Consider the following 26,314-nt stretch of genomic DNA (forward strand, 5'->3'; position numbering starts at 1 on the left):
TAATGAACCCCATTTGCCTCTCACTCAGCTTCAACAATTATTAAGAAAGACAATTCATTTCTAAAGTATACCCTATTGTCTCCATTTCTTTGTTTTCCTTGCTTAAGAGGGAATAAATCTGTCCCTTTAAAGTCTCCATCCTTAATTTATTATTATTATTTTTTTTATTTTTTTGCAACTTAGACAATGGATTATAGTCCCCAGCTCAAGAATTTGACTCAGCAAATGAACGTTACACAACTAGCTGATTACTGGAGATGGAGACGTTAGATCAAAGGTTGTGAGGATACTGAAAGTCATTCAGCAGATCTGGACACATTTACAGTTGGACTATAAGCAGCTCTGCTTTCTGAGCTATTTGCATAAGAGTGCTTAATGAGTTGCCTTACAAACACACTCTCCTTGTGGCATTTGCGCTTCCTCTGTGATACTAGGATATCAGTAAAAACAAATTTGAAGCTCTCTGTAAGTATGAATTGCTGTGGAAATGTTTAACACCTGTTTGAGAAATCCCTAAACAACATCACTACTAAAAAGCTTCAGAGAATTTTCTTTATGAGTTTTCACTTTATCAATGACTGTATGACACATGAGTGTGTGTGTGTATGTGTCTGTGTGTGTATATATATATATATATACACACACATATATAGATGTATATATACATACAGACACACATTTATTGTCTCGAGTCTTAATTTTGGGCAGAAACTCTGAGCCTTCTGTATTTGAAATAGCCATCGCTTGGAATTTCATGACTGACCATTGTAGGTAGATCTCAGTAAACCTTGGTAGATCTTGGTAGACCACATAGAAGCACCCAGTAAATGTTTATTGCTTGGTGGACTGAAATTCTTACTTTATTTCTGCAGCATGGGTCCCCTGGGTGATCTGAGGAAGCCTTAAATACACATCTTTTTGCTGAGATAGTGCAGCTATCTCAGCAACTTGATAGGTGGTTTTGAGGGATTTTTATGCAGTGAAGATAAACATGTCATCTTTATTTGTAGATGCAGAAATGGCTTGTAAGTTTAAAGCTTGTGTATTTGTTTGCATGTGCTAAAAGATGGCATCATTAACAAGAGTTCTCTCTATGATGCCTTAGAGATACATCATGTCTGGAGGATTCCATGGCTGGCAAAAGTTACATTTATTGGACAATATTGGATTTTTGTGCTTCTCTTGTCAGCAAGACAGTAATGCTTCTTGTGTTTTAAAGAGATGCAGGCCTTAAGAAAAATTCAGTTGATGGGTGGGTAGCAGGGAAGAGGGATTATTATTTGAGTAGAAGAGTTGGCAGCATGGATCACTGTTTCTGCATTGAAATAGGTGTCTATAAGTTTATATACTTAACTAGCTCTTTGTTTTAAACTAGTTATTGGTATAATAGGTTTAAAATCTCATCATTTTTCTTAGCCTGACAGATTAAAGTAGAAGAAAGGGCATGTCTATGGTTTTACGTTTCCATGAAAACATCTCCATTCTTCTAAAACCCACCCATAGGAGCAAATAACTTATTCACAAAAGCTCTCACGATAATTTCAAGCCTGTATTATTTCAGGCTTTCTGACTGAGGTTTAATGACAAGGTGACAGGTATTATTTGAAGGCGTGAATTTAGGAATTCCAGAAACATTTTGAATAATTTTCTTAGTTTCTATACTTTGATTCCTCAAAAACAGTTCTTAATACTTAAGAACAATTAATGTCAGTTTTATAGAATAAAATTGCTATCTGCTTAAAAACTGCTGTTCTTTCTTGTTTTTCCCCAGTGAGCATTGATGACAGAGTGGTAATTTACATCTACAGAATGTAATTGTCATTCTACAGAAGTGTGGGCCACTTGACACGAGAGAGGGTGATGGAGAAAACCTTCGTTTTAGGGCATTAATTCTTTGAATGTTCCTTTTTAAATTACCTTAAAGCAAAATTCAAATCATAGCATTATAAGGCACATTATGGAAAGTTTGGTGAAGCTCTCAATGTTTTACCTTTACTCCTTAAGCAGAAAGATCTTTTTTTTTTTTTAAAGTTGGTCTTGCATCTTCCCAAATCCATCACTCTTCTGCCCCTAAACAAGTAATGTTTATTAAAGCTGTACTTGGTAGCTCATCATTCTATGTGGGAAAGATGTAGAGTCCTTTTAAATTTTTATTTTTCCCATGGATTGGCTTTATAGTCCAAGATCTAACCGGAATTAGTTTCAAGAACATTTCAGGGCAAGGGTTCCATTTAGAATTTCCCCAAAGAATCTGAAACTAACCAAAGTGTGTATTTTGTGTTTAGAAATGGGATGCCAACATGTAATGTCATTTTCCATATCACTTGGAGGATTTTTCTTTCTATTATCTTATTTATTGCAGATAATAAATCTGAGAACACTCATACTAGTATTCTTTTTGGAATGTAATGTTAATATTTTGCTATTAGAAAGCAGAATCCATTCATTATAGGTAAACGGTAGTAAATCCTAGTTGAACTGAACTGTGCTAACAGAAGACCATAGAGGTATTTGCTGTTCCTCAGCAAGCAAGCTTCCATAGTGAAAAATTGGAAGGATTGAAAGAGAAAGAGATGAAAAAAGTAACAGGCATTGTTTGCTTAGAATAGAAATATAAACTGCATTTTTGTTTAACCGAATAGATATAATCGGTGTAACTATACATAATGCTATAAAATGGATCATACATGTATGTGGAATTAGTTAGGAACGTTTGGATCCATTATCATGCTGAGCAAACAATGCTTCCCAGTTCTTACATGAAATCCCCTGCCAGTGGAAAGGTAATGTAAAAAGAGTGCTTTCCAATGTTCTTTGTTTGGGGCCACTTTGGCTGGGCAGACCCGAGAGACGTCAGATGCCTCCCACCTAACCACAGAGATCCCATTAAGGCTGCTGCTTTTGATGGGATCCCAGGGGGATCTGATTATTAATGTTTGCCAGACACAGAAGTATTGACATTTGTATGTTATTAGCATTATTATTCTAAGAGCCCAGTCATTAAGGACCCCAGGAGACCTTATTTTGATAACCACTAATGAAGGAGATAAAATGTGTAGCAATAGTCATTTTAGTAATAAACAATGTTAATACCTGCTTAGTTTGAAGCTTGTGTAAACAAATGAAAGGAAAACACGGAAAAATATTGAACACTTGTTAGCACTAATTTAGATTGAGAGTTCCAACTTAATAGTATTGATATGTTTATTCATTCACAGAAAGGGGCTAGTATAAATAAGAATTAGAGGCCATGTCCTGGGATGAAGCAGAAACACGTGCAATAGAAGAATAATTTGTGCTAGAATGTTTTCTGGCTATAAGTGAGAATTTCATTAGGTGAAAGATGTATATCTCATCACAAACATAGTGGGAACCAGATTAAAACTTGTGTTGATTGCTGGATGCAGAGTATCTTTCAAAGATAGTCTAACCTCCCCGATCCACGCTGTTTGTTGCTGGAACTGAGTATAAGGGATCCTTTTGAGACTTTCAAAAAGATAGGAACATCATCTCCAGGAAAAAGCTTATTCATCTAACATGTTGCATACAGTTTAAAATTTATAAAAACCATACCTGGATCTTATAGGAAGTTAGCCTCCAGTGTTATTTTCTAGTCTCTCAATGCTCAATGTTCACAATGCTGAAGACCTTGTGAACTATTTCTCTCTCAGAACCATTTTTTAAAAATTGTATGATCTCATTTATATGTAATGCCCAGAAAAGACAAATTATAAAAACACGCAAGTAGATTGATTAGTGGTTGCCTGGGGTGGGAATGGGGATTAATTGTTTTTGGTCATGAGATAGCTTATTGAGGTGATAAAAATGTTCTAACCCTGGGTTATAATGATGATTGCACAGTTCAATGAACTAACTGAAAATTGTTGAACTATACACTTAAAATGGGAGGGTTTTATGACCTGTAAATCATATCTCAATAAAACCTTGTTGTTCAAAGTGTGTCAGTAAACCAGCAGCATCAGTATTATTTGGCAGCTGATTAGAAAAGAAAAACCTAGGCCTACTCCTAACCTTTTAATGAAAAAAACATAAGAATAATTGTAAGGTAAATGGTCCCCTGAAATATTTTTATGTTGATGATTGTTATCTTGTTTAGCCAGCCATATTTTTTTGTTTTATTTTAATAGTAAATATAGAAGTCAGCTTTAGCCTAGCTCCAGTCAAGGCTCTTATAAATGTCAAACTTATGATATCTGAATTAATATAATTTAGAGATATTCTCATTCTAATGGAGAATACTGGATATTTTTTCCTGAGATGTAAAGGATTGCATATTATTATAAGACTAGATACTTGCATAGATTTGAATTTGGAAAAAGGCATTCAGGTCCTCACTGAAAATTTAGTTTTTAAAATATTAAATCATTAAAAATGGTAAACACAAAAGACTGTGGAAGCATGCAAAATGCATTGAAAATGTTAAACGAAAGAAGCAGGATATAGTATTATGTGTGTATATTCAGATATTCAAAACTACTGATTACTTATTCTGTGGTGGTCGTTTAGATGCTGAGAACAGGGCAAAGACAAAAATTAGCCTGCGACCTGATCTCATGGAGCTGCTAGTTTAGTTGAAAAGACAGATGTTAAAAGAAATAATTACGTAAGTCATCAAGGAGCTACAATTATTGTTAATGTTAATTATAAGAGGTGCTATGAGAGAATATTTCAGGGAAGGACATATAATGGAGTCTGGATTATGGCGGGCTGGTTGTTAGGCAAAGCCTCTGTCAAGTGAAGTGTAACTTGATCTCTGAAAGGAGATGAGTGGGCTTTGGGAAACAGGAGCGGGAAGCATGGAGGGAGGAGCCTGGGGAAGTAAGACGCTGAAAGGAGGAGGCTAGATGCTAGCCAATAGAGAGCAAATACAGAGTGGCTAAAGATAAGACGGGGTCAAACCAGGTATGGCCTTCTGAGTCTTGTATAGGGTTTTGGACTTTATATTAGCAGCAATGGGAAATACTTTTAAGTCATTTTAAACACTGAATGATTGGTCAAATATATATCTTAAAAAGACCCACAAAGTCTGTTGTATAGAAACATGAGGTGGGAGTAAAATGCAAAGAAATCACTTGAAAGCCTGTTGAAGTGGTTCAGATGGGAAATGATGGTGACTTGGATTTGGGTATTACCTGTACAGCTAAAAAAAAGCAGGCATATTCAAGAGTTATTTAGATAGAAGAATGGTTAGGCCTTGGGGATGAATTCTAGGTAAAGCACAAGGAGTTATTAAAGATAACTCTTGGGTTCCCATATAATAGATTACAACTCTGTGCAAATTACAAGGAAAAGTGATAGAAGAAATGTGAAAAAATCAAAGTTGTGTTAAGGTGGAGAGATTATAAATAATCCCACCCCCTTTTTTTACCAAATTTTTATAAGGCTGATATTACTTCTATAATTAACAAAAAACTTTAACAAACACTGAATAATGTTGATATTTAAACAATTGCTTAATCTATTTTCAGAGGGCTGCGATTACATTTTTTTTCATAAGTTTTCCTTATTTTTGAGCCTACAACATTTTCAATTGATACAAATGATGTTTCTATCTCTTCTTGGGGCAAAAATCAACAATCTGGTAAATCTCCTAGTCTGAGAGTAATTCTCCTAGTCTGACAGTAATTCCTGTTAATTGTGCTGCATTTTGCCTTCCTCAATTTCAGTACATTACCTTCTGATTACATTTCTTCATATTGTGGACATTATTTGAGATTTCAGAATCTCTTTTATTTGGGGCCAGTTGATAGGGGTCAATGACCCTGGGACACAGGTATGCATGTGTGAGAAGTCTGTCGTGATCACTTTACCTAGGATGATGCAAAATGAAGTTTTCCCTCATTTTGGTGGATTCTGTAAAAAGCTAAATATCAATAAAATATAACTTGTTCCTAAATCCTTAAGAAAAATTTTATTGTATGTGAGCTTGAAAATGGGTTTCTGTGCAAGAGCAATGACGGTCTCTTAAGAAACTTGTATCATTAAAGCCATTTTAACTAGTCTCTCTGGAAATGCTGAAGACCTTGTGTGTTTTTGTAACCACTGAGTATTTGTGGAGCATATTTAAGTCTCTCTCTGCCTTGTATATAATAGACACTCCAAAATACTCAACGGGCTTACAAAACTTGGAGAATATTTAAAAGGTGCTATTGTTACAATAGGGGAAAACTGAGCAATTTAAAACTTGTTGAGCCAACCTAGTCTTTTTGAGATCATCATGCTCAAATAGAAAGCTGTCTGTTGGATAGAGTTTGAAAAATATATTATAAAATAACCATTGCTTGATATGAGCAGTAGTTTAGACTTTTTTTCTACACTTTTTTTATTACACTTATTTTGGAAAAGTAATTGCAATATTTTTTTATTTTTAAGAGTTTCATTAGTGAAATAGGTAGCCAAGGTGGAGTGGAAACAGATTGAGAATAGACTTTGGAGTCAGAAACACATGGCTTTGAACTCCGCATTGGTCACTTATAAGAAAAATACCGTCACTTTTTTGGTTTCTAGTGTCTTCACTGTTTTATTGGTATTTCGTGAAGATTTGGAATAGTGGTTAAAGCAAGAATTTGGAATTCAATAAAGGAGAATTGGAATACTAGCTTTACTCCTTATTATAGGTATGAACCTAAGGGCAAATCATTTACTTTCTGAGTCTCAGTTTTTTCAACTGTAAAATATCTTTCACAGAGTTTTTATTCATACAAGTTGTTGAAAAGAACTGCATACTATAAAGTGTTTGGCAAATGTTAGCTACAATGATAGTCTCATTTTTATGCAGTCTTAGCATACTAGGGAAAAGATTATAAGACTTGAATATATTTTTGCCTTTTGAAATGTTGCAAATTTTGGTTTAGTAATAATAACTGATATTGAGTGCCTGTTTTGGACTGGGCTCTGTTTTGCATACTTTAGAAACACTGTGTAGTGTACCAGTAGTTTCCATAGTGACTTGCAAGACAGGAGCTACTGCTCACTGGTGAAGACATTTTGGTGACCCAGGTAACATGATTTGCCCTATGCTATGGCATACCTGATGGATAATCCAGCACAGAGCCTTGTTTTGTGTCATTCCAAAGCATTGCTGTTTCTTTTCTTCATACTGTCTTGTTTTTCTCAATGTCTACTGATAAAAGTGTATTTTGATTATACAGTTTCATTTTTCACTCTACATTACCTGTCCCACTGAATCCTAGTGGTAAAGGGTCTAGTGAATTGCCCATGTGCCAGCAGTGGCAATATAGCTGTATTGTGTCCATATTGTTGATATAAAGAGTCCTCAGTACTCCATTTTTATATTTGTTAAGATTCTAGCATTTATAACACATTTTGGACAAATGCTACAAAAGCTATGTTATCTCAATGACACATGTTGCTATCCACATAACAAATTTGCTCTTAAAGGAAAACACCTGTAGACTCTTGAATCATGTTAAAGATGGATTGCAGCCCATTTTGTAGTTCTTATTTTGACTCCATGCATTTGCAACTTTCTAAGCCTTCTTATTCATAATAGGTAATGTAAAATGACTTTCTCTGAAAGGCATAATAATTGTCATAAAAATTGTAGAGTTAATTTGCCTCATGACCACTCTAGGAGGTCAAAAATAAGTAACCCACATCCAATAGATGACTCAAGGAAGTTAACTGACGGCTGCAAGAAGATACTTTATTTTATTTATTTTTTCATTTAAAAAATGTTTATTAAATTTATTGGGGTGACATTGGTTAGTAAAGTTATATAGGTTTCCAGTGTACATTTCTGTAGTACATAAATAAACCTGATACTCTTCACTTTTACTATGACTGCCCTACAGATCTTGGTAGAGAATAAAAAGAAAATTTTCTCAAGGTAACTTCTCCTTCAAAAAATGCTAAACATGAACACACTTTAGTAGATGAACTTATATAAGATTTTGATTCGGGGACTGGTGACCTGTGGACCATATTGTTGGGAACATTTTATTTTCTCCCAGAATTTGTCTGAATCTCTCCTGGAGCCGATAATCCTTTAAAAAATCACAGAGGCATACAGACTTTTACTTTACTTTTCACCAAAATAACAGATTTTTAAGGCATAGCTCCTAGAAGCTGGTATTTCTTCTTAGGTCATAGCTCCCTCCCTCCCTCCAAGCATCTGTTATCAGATAGAAAATGAGGGCAGAAAGATTTAACTAACAGCCTTTGAAGGACCATGCACGTTATCATTCTGGGTATGGAACACTTCTGTTTACAATTACTCTTGGTAAGAATGATCAAAATATGTGATAAAGCATATGGCTCAGGAATTTGATTGTTCCCCCTACCCCCCACAGAAACACAATTCTTTAATGTTTACTGTTTAGTCATTTCCTATGTTTCAAATAACCTTAATTAAATCAAATACTTTTATAACTAAAATGTAGTTCTAATTAAAACACAATTTAAAGAAATGTAGCCCCTAGGAATATATCAATGGCTTTTCTTCCATCTGTATTTGTCAGTTGTCACTAATTCTTCATTAAATTGCTAGTTTATTTAGTACTTAGAAAGTACTAAATAGTAGACCTAAATGGTAGACCTTCCCTAGATATTTGTGTGGTAGGAGCTTGTATATAAAAAACATACACATAAACACAGACACACACACACATTTTTGTTTGAACTTCTCATAATAAGAAGTATCATGAACTATGTTAATTCAAATACTAAGACTTCTCAGTTATCACAGACCTTATATGTATTTTTTCCTTTAAATCTATGTACCTAGACTGTATTATCTTGTCTATTTTTTCTCATGTTATTTTATTTATTATTATTATTATTATTATTATTATTATTATTATTATTATTATACCAGAAGCCACTTTGTCTTCTCAGTGGTAAGAAAGCCCCCAAAGAACCAGGTTGCCAGGTATATATCTGGTATTACCCTTGGCGTGCTCTACCAATCAAGTTAAAATTTGCTCAAGCAGCAAAGATATCTCTATGGTTACTCTGCCAGCACATAGCCCTTTGGCTTTAGGCTGCTTTAGCCAGAAATGAAAGGGCTCCAGTGTTGCTAACTAGATCGTTTTTCAGGTTCTAGCTGTAGATGCTCTTCTTTTTTTAGTATTTTGGAATATAACAACTAGATATTGTTTCATATATAGGCTGAGATTTGGCCTCTTTCCAGTCACTCTGAGATCGTCTGACAGTGGTTATTGACAAAAGTACAGAACCAATCCCTGAAAAGGCAACTTACTGCTGAATATATTCAGCTTCAATATTTCACTGCTTTTCTGGCCCATACTGGTAAATTCTTGGGTTTCAGAGCAGAAAGGAACTGTGAGAGGTCATCTAGTTAACTTCACTTTACAGATGAAGAAAAAGGAAGAATCAGGGCCATTTAGCTTTAAAATTTTTCATTAATAACATTCATTCATTCATTCATTCAACAAACATTTATAGAGTCCCTACCGTATGAGTCCTGGAGTTACTAAGTATAAGAACAGTCTAAACACTTACAGTCTCATAGTACACTGAGATAGGAAGATTGACAAATAGTTACCACACCAAGTGAAACCTTATATCAAAGGCACATTCAGAGCACTTGAAGCCACATCTTTGATTGTAGATGAAGACATAGTAGTTTCATTGTACAGAATGAAGAACTATTTACCAGGCAGGGGAGGGAGAGAAGTCATCCCTGGCAAAGAAAACAGAAGTCAGGCAAGAGCAGTCACCTTGGAAAATGCTCGGTGTGTTAGTGTGGCTTTATAGCAATGAGTGGTGAGGAATGGCTGCGTCCTCTAGGTGGGGCAGTATTATTGGGGACAGCTCAGGCACAGCTGTACATTCAGTGAGGATGAAAGGTAGGACTCTGTGAGTCATGAAAATGTAGAAATACTTTCAAACTGGTTAATAAATAGCCATTGATCTGAGGTCCCTCCCATTGTCTTGTTGCACTCCCCAGACCTCCTCACACTCAATGATTCAGGAATTAGAGTCGTCTCCCAGCAGGAGGCCTTTAGGACCCCACTACCACTCTGTCATCTGATGAGAATAAAGGGGGAGGAGGAGAAACCAGAGGACAATGTGTGGTTGCATATATGTATCTGGTGGGAAGACAAGGAAGAGCCTGAAAGACAGACACATGAATTATTCAGTGTAAGGAGAAAGTGCAGAGTTCAGTTTCCCTTTAACTGGAATTTGGGCTCCATGGGGGCAGAGGCCTCAGGGTTACCTTATATACCTGGCATTGTACCAGCACTTAATAGTTACTTAATCAATATTTGTTTATTGAATGAATCAATGCATGCATGACTGGTATTACAAAAGCTACAGAGAAATTTTTAGGAGAACATAGGCAATCATATCAAATGCAGTAGCCTGAGGTCAAGAGGGCTGAAATTTATGGGATTGCTGATAGATTTGGTCAGAAAGAAGCTATTGCTATGAAAGAGATGGGCTAGAAAGTACAAGCAGTGACTTTTTAGGCTCTGCTGTCATGTATAATATTTATCTTGAGCTGTTGATGAGCAGTGTAAAGGCAATGAGATACATACATATATACACACATAAGTATATGTATATATTTGTATATATTTGTATGCATGTGTATATGTAAAAATGCACATATTTAGCTCTTGATCCTTCATTGTGCCCTGTTGCTCTGTTGACGTCCTCTAGCTGCCTCCTTCAGGTTGTGAATCTGGTGGGAAGAAGAGTCTCTCAGGAGTCTCATAGGTCGTGGCGTGGAGGGCTGTCTTGGGGAGGTTGGAATGCAGAAAAAGACAACGAGATGCTAGGGACATGTCTCCAGTTAGCTGCATAATCCACTTGCCATCATCAGTTTTCCAGTGATTGTTTGCTCCCCAAGAATAGGTACAATTTCTAGAAATTGCATAAAAATATAAACTCCTACTTTAAGGTTTGTTAAAAGCTTTTTAATTCCAGGCACATATTTCCTTTGAAAGGATAAATCTGTGTGTCATGAAGCAGAGATGCTTATTAGCCTGCTCTCTGGGATCTGCAAGTTTGTAGATGAAGCATCCAACCTTTCTTGTATTTTGAAATGTCATATCCAACTGCCTTTTAATGAAGATTCATTTCTCTCTTCACACTGTTAGGTCTGGTCTTTGGGGATGACTTCTCTCAGTTCACATAAATAGATCCCATTACTGGTAATGGGAGTTTTTACACATGCCTGTGGAGGTGAATAGGCATCGTAGTAATTTATGTTTAAACTTTCACAGTCATTTTTACTTAGCTGCCTTAAGATTTCAACGATGATCTCTTTTTTGTCCCTAATTGCTGTTGGACACTGATTTTAGGCATTTGGTGATGGGTCTGAGGTTGTAACTTTAACAGGTGTAAGTATTTCTTTCCTCTGTTTCAGCTGAGAAGTTTTGAGAGTGAAATATTCACAGCCATTAAGAGACCTTCAATTTAATTTCTCATCATGCTTGTTCTGTAGTTCACATTAAGTCCAGAGAACCAAAAGACCTGAACAACTGGACTTTTAGACATCAGATAGCTGGCCATGGTGTTGGCCATGGCGTCTCAGGATGCTCAGCACTTCTTCCAGCCTTTGTCTTCCTGGATATCTCGGGCATATGAAGCTCTGCAGCAAGCGGGAGGTGCATTATCTGCATCGTTGGTTAACGTAAGCAAACAAGACTCGAAATTGAGTGACAAGCTAGACCAGGATTTAGATGATACTCAGATTCAGGACACTTACTTTGGAGATGAAGAACAAAGCAATGATTGGAGTCAAGAGGACACAAATTCCTTGTTTCTTGAAGGGGATCACTTCTCCTGTTGTAATAGTGATTTGCAGGACTCGGCCCAAAGTTCAAGCCCTAGAGTTGGCCAACATGCAAAGGACTCACGTTCCATCATGTCCCAGTGGTCCAATCAGATCCTTGATGACCAACAGCCACCGCATGTGCTTTCTTCTATTGCTGAGGAAGGACATCACCCTGAAAAGCAGAGGAGTGGCCTTCAACATGGCTTTGAGAGCCAACTCTCTGGTATTTTAGAAAATGTTAATGGAAAAAAGCAAGGTAAGCTAGCCAGTAATCATTTTCTCTGGGTTCTTCCAAAAGACATTTCTAATTCTTTTATTTCGATTTGTTTTAGCTGTCATATGAATTTTATTTGTCCCTCTCTTATATCTTTACATACGCTGGCTTCTTAGAGATGTAATCCATAGGGATATTTTTAATATATCACACTTTGGAAAATCCATGGTTGTGGGCTCTCTATTCCAAAACAATAGTTCTGAGCAAGTGAAATGGTGAAAATGAATCTGTGGGTTCTGTTTGAGAAGCCCCTTGTGCTTATTCATGCTTTAAAAAAAAATCTTTTAAATTGTTCTCTTTTTCCCCCCTAGGTTAGGAATCTCTAGATGTTACTATATTATTCAGTGTGAAACCCTGTGCAAAAAGCCATCCTTGTTGCAAAATTTTCAGTTGCTAACACTTCAAGAACACTTCTCACAGTGTTTCACTGAGACATGATGTGAGATGACAGTAGATAGAAATCTTTGAAATAAGAATATCTTGAAGAAAATTCCCTTCTATTTCAGTTTGCTGAGAGTTTTTGTCAAAAAGGATTTTGAATTCTGTCAAATAGTGTTTTGCATTGGTTAAGCAGATCATATGATTTTTTTTTCTTGTTTAGTCTGTTGAAATGAAGTATACTGATAAATTTTTGAGTGTTTAAGTAGTCTTACCTACCTGGGATAAAATCCACTTGATTATGGTATATTATTATTTTAATATGTTGCTGGATTTGATTTGCTAATATTTTGTTGAGGATTTAAAAAACTCTATTTTCATTAGGGATATTAGTCTGTAGTTTTCTTTTCATGCAGTACCTCTCTCTGGTTTTGGTATCTGGGTAATGCTGGCCTCATAAAATGAGTTGTGAGATGTTTCTCCTTTCCTATAGTCCGGACAAATTTGTGTTCAATTAGTATTATTTATTTATTAAATGTTTGCTGGAATTTTCCTGTGAAGTCAACTGAGCTTAGAATTTTATTTTGTTTTATTTTTATTTTATTTTTTGTTGTGGGAAGATTTCAAAATACAAATTTAATTTCTTTTGTATGTGTAGAAACATTCAAGTTATATGTCTTTTTTATTATTAGTTTCAGGTATACAAAACAACATAGTGATTAGACATTTATATACCTCACAAAGTGATAACCCCAATAAGTCTATTATCCGTCTGACACTGTACATAGTTATTATAATATTATTGACAATATTCCCTGTGCTATACTTTATATCCTGTGACTATTTTTTAAAATTATAGTTGATAGTTAATGTTATTTTATATGTTTCAGTTGTACATTGTAGAGGTTAGACATTTATATAATTTATGAAGTGATCACCCAATATGTCTTTTTCTTAAGATTTTTGGCAATTTTCGTTTTTCAAGGACTTTTTTTCATTTTATTTATGTTGTTAAATTTGTGGACATAGTGTTTTCTCGTTATCATTTTAATGTTTGTAGGGTCTATAGTAATCTTCCTCTTTATTTCCTGCTATTGGTAATTTTTGTCTTCTTTTTTTGTAGGAGGTTTTGTCTGTCTGGGTAGAGGATTATCATGGTTTTCTCTAAAGGAGTTCTGTAAAGCCTGAAGATAGTTACATATAACAAGTCTTATAAAAAAGTTTGTATAAAGTTACAACAATTATGTATATAGTGACATTTGGGATGATTTTGCCAAAGGTGATCCGGAAAGTTTCCACAGAGCAGATGGCTGCCTACTGTGAGCACAGTCAGAGTTTAACAGGTGAGTGGAGAGAGAAAGGCATTCCAATTGGAGGAAATGGTGTGAGCACAGACATGTTGGCAAGCCAGACATTTTCAGGGATGGATTGTGAGGTTAGAGCTTAGGCTGCAAGTGGGAAGGTCTGTGCTTTTTATGTTAAGGATTTAGCTTTCATCCTCTAAGCAGTTGGGAATCTCAAAAAGATGTTAATCAGCAGTGAATGTAATGGCTGTATGTGATGTCGGAGGGGTACCGTGTTTCCCCGAAAATAAGACCGGGTCTTATATTAATTTTTGCTCCAAAAGATGCATTAGGTCTTATGTTCAGGGGATGTTGTCCTGAAAAATCATGCTAGGGCTTATTTTCCGGTTAGGTCTTATTTTCGGGGAAACACAGTAGTACATTGGGGGGGGGTTATCACTTTGTGAGGGGTATAAATGTCTATTACCTTGTTTTGTACACTTAAAACTAAGAGAGTGACATGAACAGAGGTCTGTTTCAGAAGGATCACTTTAGTATCAGTTTGGAGGCTAAATTGGAGGAAAGAATATATGTCAGGAAGCTATTATCGTCGCTTGTAAGAAGAAACAGTGTGTAAAACAATATGAGTATATAAGGAGAAAGAGTCATTATTTTGATGTTGCTCCCCTCAAAAGGCATCTCCAAAAGAGAGTCTGCCAGGGCTCTGGCAGAGCAATGAGGCACTAAGTATTACTGTGGGTGGAGGCAGAAGTCTGGCTTTCCCTCTTGACCTGCTTTAACCCTTGCAGGGCTGCACCTAATTAATGCTGGGTTGGGAGTTCCATCTCCCCATGTGATCTCCACTAACACCAAACGGAGGTTAGCCTTATGACTATGGGTGATAATGAAAATCCTGAGTCTCCACTAATCTCCTCTGACACCACACAAGGGGAAGGGGCAGGGTGCATCATTACTTCCAGGTGGGGGTCCAGGCTCCACATGTGGTGTCCTCTGATTCTGGGGGGGGGGCCACAGGATGCTCATTACTGGTCATCAAGCATGAAAGTCCTAGATCCCTACGTGGCCTTCTCTGGCACCCCCAGTGGAGGTATTGGGGTACCTCATTGCAGCCTGGTGAGGATGAAAGTCTAGGCTTCCCACTTGGCCTTTGCTGGTGTAGGTGAGGGTGGGGAACACAATTTCTTTTCTGTGCTCTTTGGCTGGAGTAGACATTTATTGTCTAAAAATTTTCTGTTTTGCTAGGCTGCCCCTTCCTGGTCCTTTGCGTACAGAGAGCAAGCTTTCCTCAAGGTCCATCCCCCCTTTTTTTGTGCCCATTGGCATTTCTGGGTTGCCAGCTTCTCCAGCTTCAAGTCTGACCTAGATGAGGCAAAAGAGCGCAGGGCACTCATCAGCACGTTGTTCCTTGCATGCCATGGTCCCTAGCCAGTCTGCCTTCTCTGCACAGTTCCGTCTTATCTTTGTTTTATCTACAATGTCTAGGGGTTTTAATTGTAAGTAGGGAGAAGAATATGGAAAAGAACACCTATCTTTCTGGAGTGAAAGTCTTCAAATTAGTCTTTAATATCATCATGATTTTAAATCTCATTGCTTCTGTCCATTTCACAGTGAAAATAAGAACAATAGAAAATGATAAAGGGTAGCATGTATGCATATGCATAAGTAAATATGGGGCGAAACATTTCTCTGTAAAGAGAGGACTTGTATGATGGCCCTTCTCAGTCAATAAAATATTTATTGAATGCCTACTATGTACAGAGCACTGTGGGGAAAGGACAAGTATATGCAAGGATAAGCCACGGGCCTCTCCTTCAGATTATTGAAAAGCTTATACCATTTATTTAATACGTTCCAGAAGGTGCAAAAATGGGTTTGATGTCCTGGCTCTTTGGTGGCAGTGGGAGTTGGGAATGCAGCAGAGACCTAGAATGAGACAACCTCCTTGTTGCAATTCACTCATGACTTTATAGATGGAAGAGCTTTACTAAATTGCCCCTAGGGAGCGTCCCTTTCTCTCTCCCTGATGTGATATAGCTCACTAATTTACTTCAAATGCCTATAGCAAATGAACAAAAGCTCTCAGTCCTCTCTTTCCTTAAAATATTTAAATACCCCAGGGCCCTATGAAACTAGGATAAGGGACTGGACTCTCAGCTCTAGGAATGTTAAAACACATTTTTTTTTTTTTTTTAAATTTTACCTGCTGGTTAAGTCTTAAATTATTTTCACATGCTAATTTTCCCCTTATACCAAGGAATCACGTGAAACGCAGTACACGGGCTGCTTTGCCGTCTATTAAAGAGATGTATTTGGAGATACAGTAGGACAAGGAAGCATTTTAATCAGTGATTTATATGCACTTTTTAAAAAGACTTGTCAAGCCTGTTTTTCGCATTTAACCTTGAATTCTTTTCGTAACGTTGTATCTTGATTTTATGTTTCTTAATGTGCCATATTTTTCTCCACAATAGATTTTTAAGCTAAATTGGCCCAAAACAAGAGGGATGCTGAATGCTTTTTGTAACCATGGAAACATTTCTGGGCACTTACTGAGGACCTGGTTGCCAATAGTAATGTAACAGAGAAAATAGATACACTTCATTTAGCAGTTGCCTGTGATTAAGAGGCAGATATACTTATAGTGCCATCTCAAGATAGGCTTTTCGGTTTAAAGACCCAAATCCAAAACACCAAATTCTCAGTCAAGAAGCAATTATGACACCTTTGATATGTGGTGGGACGGAGTCCTAATTGCATTTCAAAATCATCTTTGTTTTCAGTTTTTCACCTCATACTTTTTTGTTTTTTTTTTTGAGGCTGTTTTTCTAACCACATGTGTTTGTTTCCAAGAAATATGCTTACTGTTTCCTGAAATAGCCTGCTAATGGAATTCATGTGTTCCAAGGATACTGACATATAGAACTTTAGAAACACTCTGGCTACATGGAATGTATTTAAAAAGTAGAACAGTAGGCTTTGAAATCAGGGTGAAATAATTTGACTTCTCAATCAGATTATGAGGTTAAGATGATATGGAAGTGAGAATCATACAGTGTTCGTAGTTGCTGGTTAGTCCCAGGCTTTTATGGATTGAAGGTATTTTATTCTGTCGATGTTCTTAGGATGGTTTATGGCAATTGAGATTAAATGGTATCAAACAGTATAATACAGTTGATTTATAAGTCATACAGGCTGTATTGCCGTTCTACTGAGTGTGTTACTGCACATAAAACATTGCATCCTACCTTTCCTTTATTCTCAATACTGGCACTTTGCCTTTTCTTTGCACAGTGCTTTCTTGAAAGTAAACATATTCCTGGTTGAATTTATCTTCATTTGTTAGTCCTTTATTTGATAGCATTTGCCATCATGTTCCTTGGTGGTCCAGATTGGTCCATTTTAGTATTCTGCAAAAAGCTTCAAAATTTATTTTCTAAACGCTTCATGAAGTTAATTTTCTTGATATGTTGACCTGCATGTTTTAGAAAAGCTCCTTATTCATGAACATGCTAGGAGCTACCATTTAAGGCAAGGAGATGTTGCATTGTTATTTATTTTGCAATTTTGTGTCATTTTTAAAAGAAATATCAGACATGTAACAGAATCCTACATTGACAGAAGTTAGAACATGTAACATATAAATGGCCAAAATATGGATTCAAATTTTACCTTGATTTCTGGGTATTTTTATAATAGATGGTGGAACATTTTTAAGGACAAGTTTAAAATGAGAAAATAAAGTCCATTTTCTAATTTCCTTTTCTTACCATCATTAGGAATGACTTAGGAATTAGAGGTAAGTTACACTGCAAATAAGCTTAAATTCTATTTTAATGGTATCCAAGGAACTAGAAAGTTTTCTTTAATAATGGAATTACTTGATAATACAAAAGCTCAGGAATGTATCTTTCTTGCAATGATCTGGCCTAAAGGGGAAGAAGCTGGAGCCAGGTATGAATTACAAACTTAATAAGACCTTTTTTTCTTTATTTTGTTTATTTTGTTTCTTCTTGTTTGAAGGAGAGTCTTACCTGTGTGCTTGTTTGTTATCTTTTTAAATATCATTGAGCTATTATCCTCCTCTTCCTTTCTTTTAATCTCCAATTATTATCGGTCAATCCCTTTTCTCTCTCCCCTGGTACTCTTTTCCACTATCTACCCCAGAGGAGAGAGAGAGTCTTGTTTCTGAACAGGAGCCTTGTAATGAAGAGAGTTTCTGAGATGTGATTATAAGTTCCCGTTCCTTTGAGATCTTGTTAATTCTGCTCAGGGGGTGATCTAGGCCATTGTTAATGGAGTTTTTAGTGCCCTTTACACTTCCTAGTTTTTAAATTTATGAAACATTTCAAGAACATACAAAAAATAGCGTGGTATGACAAATACCCACAAACCCACCATTTAACTTTGCCAAATCTTAACATTTTTCCTTATTTAATTCAGATTTATTTTAAAGAAGCCATCTTGAACAGATATAATTGGAGTTCCCTGCAAACCCTTATTTGTTTTCTTTCCCTTCTCTCCTTACTAAAATTACAACAAATCTAAATTTGGGGGTTATGATTACTATTGTGTTTTTATTCTTTTGCTGTGAATATTTGTATATCTGTAAATTACACATAACATAATTTTGTATGTTTTAAAAGTTTACACAAATGATGTAATATTGAACATGTTATTCTGCAACTTGTTTTTTTTTTTTTTTTTTTTTTTTTTTTATAGGATTTTATTGGGGAACAGTGTGTACTTCCAGGATTTTTTTCCAAGTCAAGTTGTTGTCCTTTCAATCTTAGTTGTGGAGGGTGCCGTTCAGCTCCAGGTCCAGTTGCCGGGGGTGCAGCCTACCATCCCTTGTGGGAGTCGAACTGGCAGCCTTGTGGTTGAGAGGATGCACTCCGACCAACTGAGCCATCCAGGAGCTCCTTGGCAGCTCAGCTCTAGGTGCCATGTTCAATCTTAGTTGCAGGGGGCGGAGCCCACCATCCCTTGTGGGAGTTGAGGAGTTGAACTGGCAACCTTGTGGTTGAGAGCCCACTGGCCCATGTGGGAATCGAACCGGCAGCCTTCGGAGTTAGGAGCATGGAGCTCCAACCGCCTGAGCCACCGGGCCGGCCCTGCAACTTGTTTTTGCTTCCCACTAAATGTTATGCTTTTAAATTATTCAGATACCTGTAGATTTGGTTTATAGTAACTGCTGTACAAGTATAATAGTCTACTGTATTAATTAACATATAATTTATCTATTCTTATATTGATGTAACTTTCATTCTTATGAACATCTAATTTATTTCCAAATTTTCACTACTACAAACAATTCTGCAATGTAAATGCATTTTGAGCACATATACTGGAGTTTATTTAGATGGGGTGTATGAAAGACACAGTCCTATTTTGAGCCCCTTTCTTTCACTAGGCAATTTCTTTCTGGGTTGGGGTCCCTTGAATAGATTCCCTTGCCCTCCCTCACATTTTCTTAAGATGGTTCAAACTAGTTCCTTTCCTCTGTAACCAAGAGAACCATAATCAAGAGGGTACTTAAGGCATTAAAAGAATCTAAGAGTTGTTTATGTTTTCCATAGCAAGTTTAAATAATGAATGAGTGAGAACATGAGGGAGTGATACCAAATTTTAGGGGGGTTATAGTCTACTTTGAAACTTTAATGAAAGTTATGAACCTGCTTCTTCAGAAAATACATACATGATATATCAAAAAAATTTTGTAATGACATTTTACGGGTTCATATGCTCCTAAAGTTCATCTGTGGTACTCCAGATTAATCTACAAGGTTTGCAAGAGAGAACTAGTGATAATACAGCCAGGAGTCAACCATTGTACCATTTCAGTTGAAATTGTTTTTTCTCCTAAGTAAATAAAGTTGGGGAATTACATTGGGATCTGTGCTGGCTTTTGAACTCTTATCTCTCAGCTCAAATCCATTCTTTCATATCCTGCTTTGGATATGGGGCTGGAATGCCAATAACCACAGGTCTCCTTTACCAGTGGGTATTCGCCTATGTTGTGCTAAAGGATCATTAGAGGGATATTGGAAGATGGGAGGAAGGGAGAAAGGACTTACATTTTCCTGTCTTTACTCACTGTTCCTGTTATGGGTGCCCCAGCATAGTCCTTCACACTGCTATCAGAGTTTGGGTTCTAGACTCTAACTTCTTTCAGCATTCACCCCACTCAAAGGTGGCAGCACTGGCCAGGCAGTTTCCCCTCCTCAGATGTCTCAGACCAAACTCTGTGGAGCAGTTCTTCTGAGTTCCTGAACCACCAGCAGCAGCCAGGCGATGGCCCCTTCTCAGATGTCTGAGCCTCATATCCATAAGGACTCTCTTCTGAGTTTCTAGTTTCTAATAACCTTGACTGCTTCACTTTGCTTCCCCCACTGGAAGGATGGGAGCTACTTCCTGCAGTTACAACCTCTGGGCTATTTCCATATTCTTTCTATTCATTCAATACCCAATACCTGTAGAACCAACTCTCTATATTAGATTCCCACTGTTGAAATATCTAGTGTGGTTCTGTTTTCCTCACTGGACCTTGACCAGTATAGTAATTAAAGAGTTGTCTAGGCTGTTGTATAGATTTTGAAGTAGTGCAGATTAATTGTGCAAGAGTTAAAATCTGAAGGTGAACTGAGACTTTTTGAAGGTGATAGGTAACTGGTAAAATGGACATTTAAGTCTTACCCATGTCTGATATTCACCAGGTAAACAAATATGTCAGGTGATTCATGCCATGTAGAAAAGTAAAGCAGAATAGGGGGATAAATATTAATTGGGTGAGTGCTATCTCATATAGGGTGGTCCTACATTTTACATAGAAAAATAAATGGACATGCATTGGGGTGGGATGAGGAGTGTATTTGGTGGATTGATTGTAAAATGGGCTTTACCCAAGTTTATTGGCATCTAGTTATCAGTAATACTAGCCAGTTATTACTTTGGAATTTCTGCTGTTCTTGAAATTTTCAAAAATTTTTTGCTTACGGATGTCAGGTGTGGGATTATCACAAGAGACATTCTTGTTCATGGAAAGACTTCACAAACTTTTATAACATTTCAAAAATCAGTTTCCATGGGGGAAAAGAAATAGTTACAGAGTTGAAACTTCAAGCATTATCTTGTTAAATTGTACTATTAGAGCCTATTTCAAAACCAAAATAAGAACTACAAGTTTTTCTGGGACTACCTGGTTTTTATTCTATTTTGATCCTGCAAAAAACAGCCATTGCTAAACTTATGTATAGAAAGACGGAAAATTATTCTTCTTCATTGAGACCTATAATACCAAGCATTTATTTTCATTTGATTTATGCTAGATCTGCTTGTACATGAACCATTGTGTCTTACTCTGGATACTTCCCTTTGCAAGGTTGGACTTCCTCTTACCCATAAAGTGAAGTTGAGGCAATATTGCTGATGTCCCAGAAACCATGCTATTAGCACAACTGAAGAAAACTAGAAATATATTGGGGTTTCTCTATTTCTTCTAAACAAAGAAGAGAGGGTAAGCTCAAGTAATTGATAAATCTGGGAGCAAATCTGGATTCATGCGGTGTTTTATCCAGGAGTTCAAATATTATCTTTGGGAACTGGTTTCTCTTTCACCACCTCTAGTCTCTTGTCTCCACTTCCATTTGGGCCGGCTCCATTCTATGGTTTCATATGTAGTGAGACAGTTGCCAGAAGCTCCTGGTTTTACATCTTCTTAGATTATAATCCAGTGGAGAAAGAAATAACACTTTCTGGCAACTACAAAAGATATCCTGGGGTTAGCACCTATTGGCTTAATTACCTTTCACTGGCTTGAAATATGTGGCAAACCTAAGCAACCATGGAATTCAGGAAAATGTGATGCTCTGGATGGCCAGGCCTAAGTCACATATCATTCTGGGAGGTGGTGGAGGGACAGCTTTATCAGAAATACGGTCTGAGCACAGAAAGGTGGTTTACTTGAAGAAAACTGGGATTCCAGAAGGTGGAAGAATAGATATTGGGTGGCAAAAACTACAAGAGGTCTACCGGAAGAATCAGTGCCTTTCATGGATAACTCCACTGCTTTTATTACATTGTACACTGATTATAAGCCTGTTCCAAGGATGAGCCTAGATTCTTTGTGTCACCACATATGCTGTGAACACCTGCTTTTCAGTGCTTAGGGAAGCATATCTGCTACAAGTCAGGTAAAACAGTACCTCATTTGATAATTTCATTGATCATGGTTTCTCTCCTGGATGTTAGAAAATCTCTCTAACTCATCTTTTTAGATTGGCTTAACTGTACAATTAACTGTATGGGATCTATATTAATTATCTGTTGCTACACAACAAATTACCACAAACTTAGTGGCTTAAAAGGACATGCGTTTATTATTTCAGTTTCTGTGGGTTAGGAATCCAGGCATGGATGGTTAGCTGGGTCCTCCGTCCAGGATTTCACAAGTCTGCAATTCAAGTAACAGCAGGGCTGTATTCTCATCTGGAGGTTGGACTGGGGAAAAATCCACTTCCAAGCTTTCTCATTTATTGGCAGATTTGGTTTCTTTGCTGATGTAGGACTGAGGGCCCAGCTTCATGCTGGCTATTGATTGGAGGTCACCCTTCACTGGGTGTCTGTTTGTTGTTCCTAGAGGCCACCCACAGTTCTTTGCTACATGGTCTTCCCCAACATGGCTGCTTACTATATCAAGCTAGCAAGGAGGGGCCTGCGGGCCCAAGGAATCATATATTATGTAATGTAATCAGAATTGTGCCATTCCATCCCCTTTTTCATACTCTACTGCTTAGAAGCATATCACAAAGTCCCGTCCATGCTGAAAGGGAGGGGATCACAAAAGTATGAACATTTTGGAGGTGGGGATGTCCACCTTAGAATCTGCCCACCACAGGATCCTGGATTGGCCATTTAAATAGAGAAATTACACAAAAGGTGGAAGCTACTTACATGTCTTTATGTGAGTTATTTGCTCTTACGGATTTTTTCAAAATAAGGAAATTATATTTTTGTAAAATCAACTGCTCCCTTCTCTAGGCTGCTCTGCCAATGGTTCATCCAGGAATTTCTCACAAAAAGATTTTGGTTAGAATCTAAATCTATAGACCTGAATCGATTTTGAAATGGTAAAGAGTGAAAAGGGAATGCAAGCTTTGCAGGAAAACTTACCACTGGTACATGCTTTATCATGGGAATTACCTAAGAGACCTTGCCAAGAGTATTTATTGATTTTGTAGATTCCACTGGGTGAAGAACTTCTTGATTGCTAATATCAGTAATAATAAATAAACAGTGATAGGTATTCGATAAAGTATAACCTGAATTTTGTGCTAGATATTTTATACTTGTATACATTATATTGTTTAATAATCATAAGTTTGTGAGGTGTGTCCATGCGTTGGTGGATGGATTGTTATTCCTATTTTTTTAAAAAAGACAAGCATTTTAGGGAGGTTCAGTAACTTGCTCAATGTCCCTAGCTGGTAAAGAAGCTCGGATTCCAAACCATGTATGTCTGATTCAAAACATCAAGGTGCTTTCCTCATGCAGCCATTGTCCCAGAGTGGGTTGAAGTGTTCCCACTTCCATCCCACAAGAAGTCAATCTCAACAGCTGTTACTAGCAACAAATTATTGGGTGTTACAAATTCTGACAGTGGACTTAAATGTTCCTAAGTTGAGTTTAAGGAATTAATGGGAAAATGGGCTATATCTGCAGTCTTCATTTTCCTAAATCCTGCTTACTTCTTTACTAACTGCAGTTTGGCTTCTATTCTACCACTCCAATGTACATGCACTTATTTGTATAGTCAGCACCCTTTCCACCCTCCATTTTACTTGACTTATTTTGGCAGTGAACACTGTTGAATATTCCTCCTTGGAAACTCATTCCTCACTTGGGTTCTGGACTCTGCTTGTTCCTAGCTTTCTCCTTGCCAATTCTACTCTCTCCTTTTCATTTACTTTCCTCTGCCTATTCCTTACGTATTGGTTCCCCTCTTACATGATCTTCTGTGACTTCCACTTCAAATCTGCATCTCTAGTCTGGACCCTTCTTTTGAGTTCTGGGCTCATATATCCAATTGCCTTCACTTGAATGGTATCATGCATCTCAAATTCAACATGTTTAGAAACATAACTGATCATCTTCCTTTCTTATCTCTTTTCTGGAAAGCCAGTCATCAAAGTAAGATAGAAGTTTTTTGCTTTTTGTTTTCTTTCAGTTCCTTATCCCTCACAGCTCCCCAACCCCACCTGTATATATATATTTTTTTCAGTATGTACCAAACCCTATTGATTCTGTCTCTGCAATTTATCTTGTATCTGTTCAACTCCTTCCTATCTCCTCTAGCTTTATCAGATATATATCCTCTTCTGCCTGGTCTAGTTCAATAATGTTTTATCTGGTCTCTCTATTTTTATGTTCTTTCCATCTCTTATCCATTTTCTAGATTCCTCTCAGAATGCATTCTAAACTCTGCTTCAGATTTCATATTTGCTCATACCAAACTCCTTCCAGGATGCCTTCTTCCCTTTGAAAGATGCACAGCCTTCAATGATTTGGGCCTGCTGTCTTCCAGCATCTGGAAACACCAAGCTCATTGCACACCCCAATGTTTAGTTTCCTCTCCCTGCTCTGATGTCTGCCTAGGGAAAACTGCTCATCTTTCAGGAGTCATCTCAAATATCATTTCCTGCAGGAAGCTCTCTTAGTCTATTCAGGCTGCTATAACAAAAATGCTATAGACAGAGTGGCTTAAATAACAGTTATTTCAGTTCTGGATGCTGGAGAGTCCAAGTTTAAGGCACCAGCAGATTCCGTGTCTAGTGAGAGGTCACTTCCTGGTTAATAAACAGCTGTCTTCTTGTTGTGTCCTCAGATGGAGGAGGCAGCAAAGGAGCAATCCGAGATCTCTTTTATAATGGCACTAATCTCATTTACGAGGGCTCTATGCTTATGACCTAATCACCTCCCAAAGGCCCCACCTCCTCATACCATCACATTGCAAGTTAGGATTTCATCATGTGAATTTGGGGGGACACAAACATTCACTTGATAACCGAAGCCTTTCCTATCTTCTTTCTCCAGCTTCTGTCACATTCCCCATATGTACCTCTCCTTCCCCACCCCCTGCCTTTTTCTGGCATTATCTACTTCCCCTTCTGTGTTTCAATGGCATTTTGCATTTCTCAATGATATAGATTTTATATTGTATTTAATTTTTTTTTAAACGAGTGTACCCATCTAAGTCTGTAGGCTCTTTGGTGGCAGAACATTTAGCACAACACCAGGAATAGTAATAAAAGGAAAATGAATGAACATAAACCTAATCTTAGCTGTTACCAGTATATCTCATTACCTTCAGGAAAATGATCAGCTTGTAAATATCCTACAAGTAACTATAGATTACATATTGTTTGGAGAATCTAGTCAATAACACTCTCCAAGTTTCTTAGCACTTTTGACACTCTGTGTTGGAAAACAGGCCAAAAAAAGACAGTATTTTGAGACTTGCCTTGACTTTCTCCACCCAGCATTAGTGAGGACTTAAAAGACAAATGAAAATGGATTGTGAATGTCAGTGTGTTAGCCTTCACATGTAGCAGTTATTTGTTTCTCTGAGATTCAGGGCGAGACACATGAGTCCTGCCTCTGCGATTGAAGTAGGGAGCTCTGGTCGTACAGGAGGGGCTACTGTGGCATCACCATGTGGAGCAGCGGTGAATGGGCCCATCTCAGTCAACTTGGCAATAGTAAAACCATTACACCGTAGAGCCAACTGATAAGTCCTGGCGACATCTCCTGAGCATGCACCAGGGACAAAAGGTCAAGGGAGCAACAACTCTTCTTTGGCATTCTAGCAGTAGAGATGAAGTCATATTTCAGTTCTCGGTGGCACAGACCCAAGTCATTTTCAAAGAGGTGTCTCCTTGTCAAGAGATTTTTAGCTAAGATGGGAGAGTTGGTACCAACAAAATACTATCATTCAGTATTAACACAGAAGAATATTTATTTTGCTGGTTGTCAACTGAGTCTTTAAATTATTTCAGTTACATTTTTGGTTTAATACCTATGGTATTGATTATAATGGAATTCTTGTCAAACTGAAAATATTTGACCCCCAAATGTGTTTCTAAAACTGCTGTGATTTTTAGCTACATTAACTTTGTCTTAATATTTCTGGTGTACATGTTTGAGTTTCCCTGCTAGACTGTATAAATGCCTTAGAACAGTTTATTGCTAACCTTTTTTGATATCACAGGGATTATTCATTATGAATTTGTACCAACTGGACAAACAGTTAATCTAGTTTACTATTTGGAAGTGCTGTTAAGGCTGAGTGAAAAAGTTACACGACCTGAACTTTTCGCCAACAATTCATGGCTCTTGAATCATGACAATGAACCAGCTCACACGGCACTGTCTGTGAGGGAGTTTTTAGCCAGTAAACAAATAACTCTATTGGAACACCCTCTCTACTCACCTGATCTGGCCTCTAAAGATAAAGGAAATATTGAAAGGAAGACTTTTTTATGACATTCAGGACATACGGCTACAGCTCTGATGGCC

At 37.1% G+C, this 26,314-nt stretch overlaps 1 protein-coding gene across 6 annotated transcripts in view; it reads left to right on the plus strand.

The window, feature by feature from the left end:
- The window catches only part of SYT16 (synaptotagmin 16), a 225,714-nt gene that overhangs the window by 114,241 nt on the left and 85,159 nt on the right, over positions 1 to 26,314 (plus strand). For 2 of the 6 annotated variants that reach the window (XM_081048644.1, XM_081048645.1), the window contains one exon: positions 11,378 to 12,044. The exons of the other annotated variants lie outside the window; for them this stretch is intronic. In XM_081048644.1, coding sequence (XP_080904770.1) covers positions 11,522 to 12,044 — 523 coding nt within the window. In that variant the 5' untranslated portion in view covers positions 11,378 to 11,521. The remainder of the gene's footprint in view (positions 1 to 11,377; positions 12,045 to 26,314) is intronic. 6 annotated transcript variants of the gene reach the window in all.

Source organism: Rhinolophus hipposideros, assembly GCF_964194185.1.
Source record: "Rhinolophus hipposideros genome assembly, chromosome: 5".
Lineage (NCBI taxonomy): Eukaryota > Metazoa > Chordata > Mammalia > Chiroptera > Rhinolophidae > Rhinolophus > Rhinolophus hipposideros.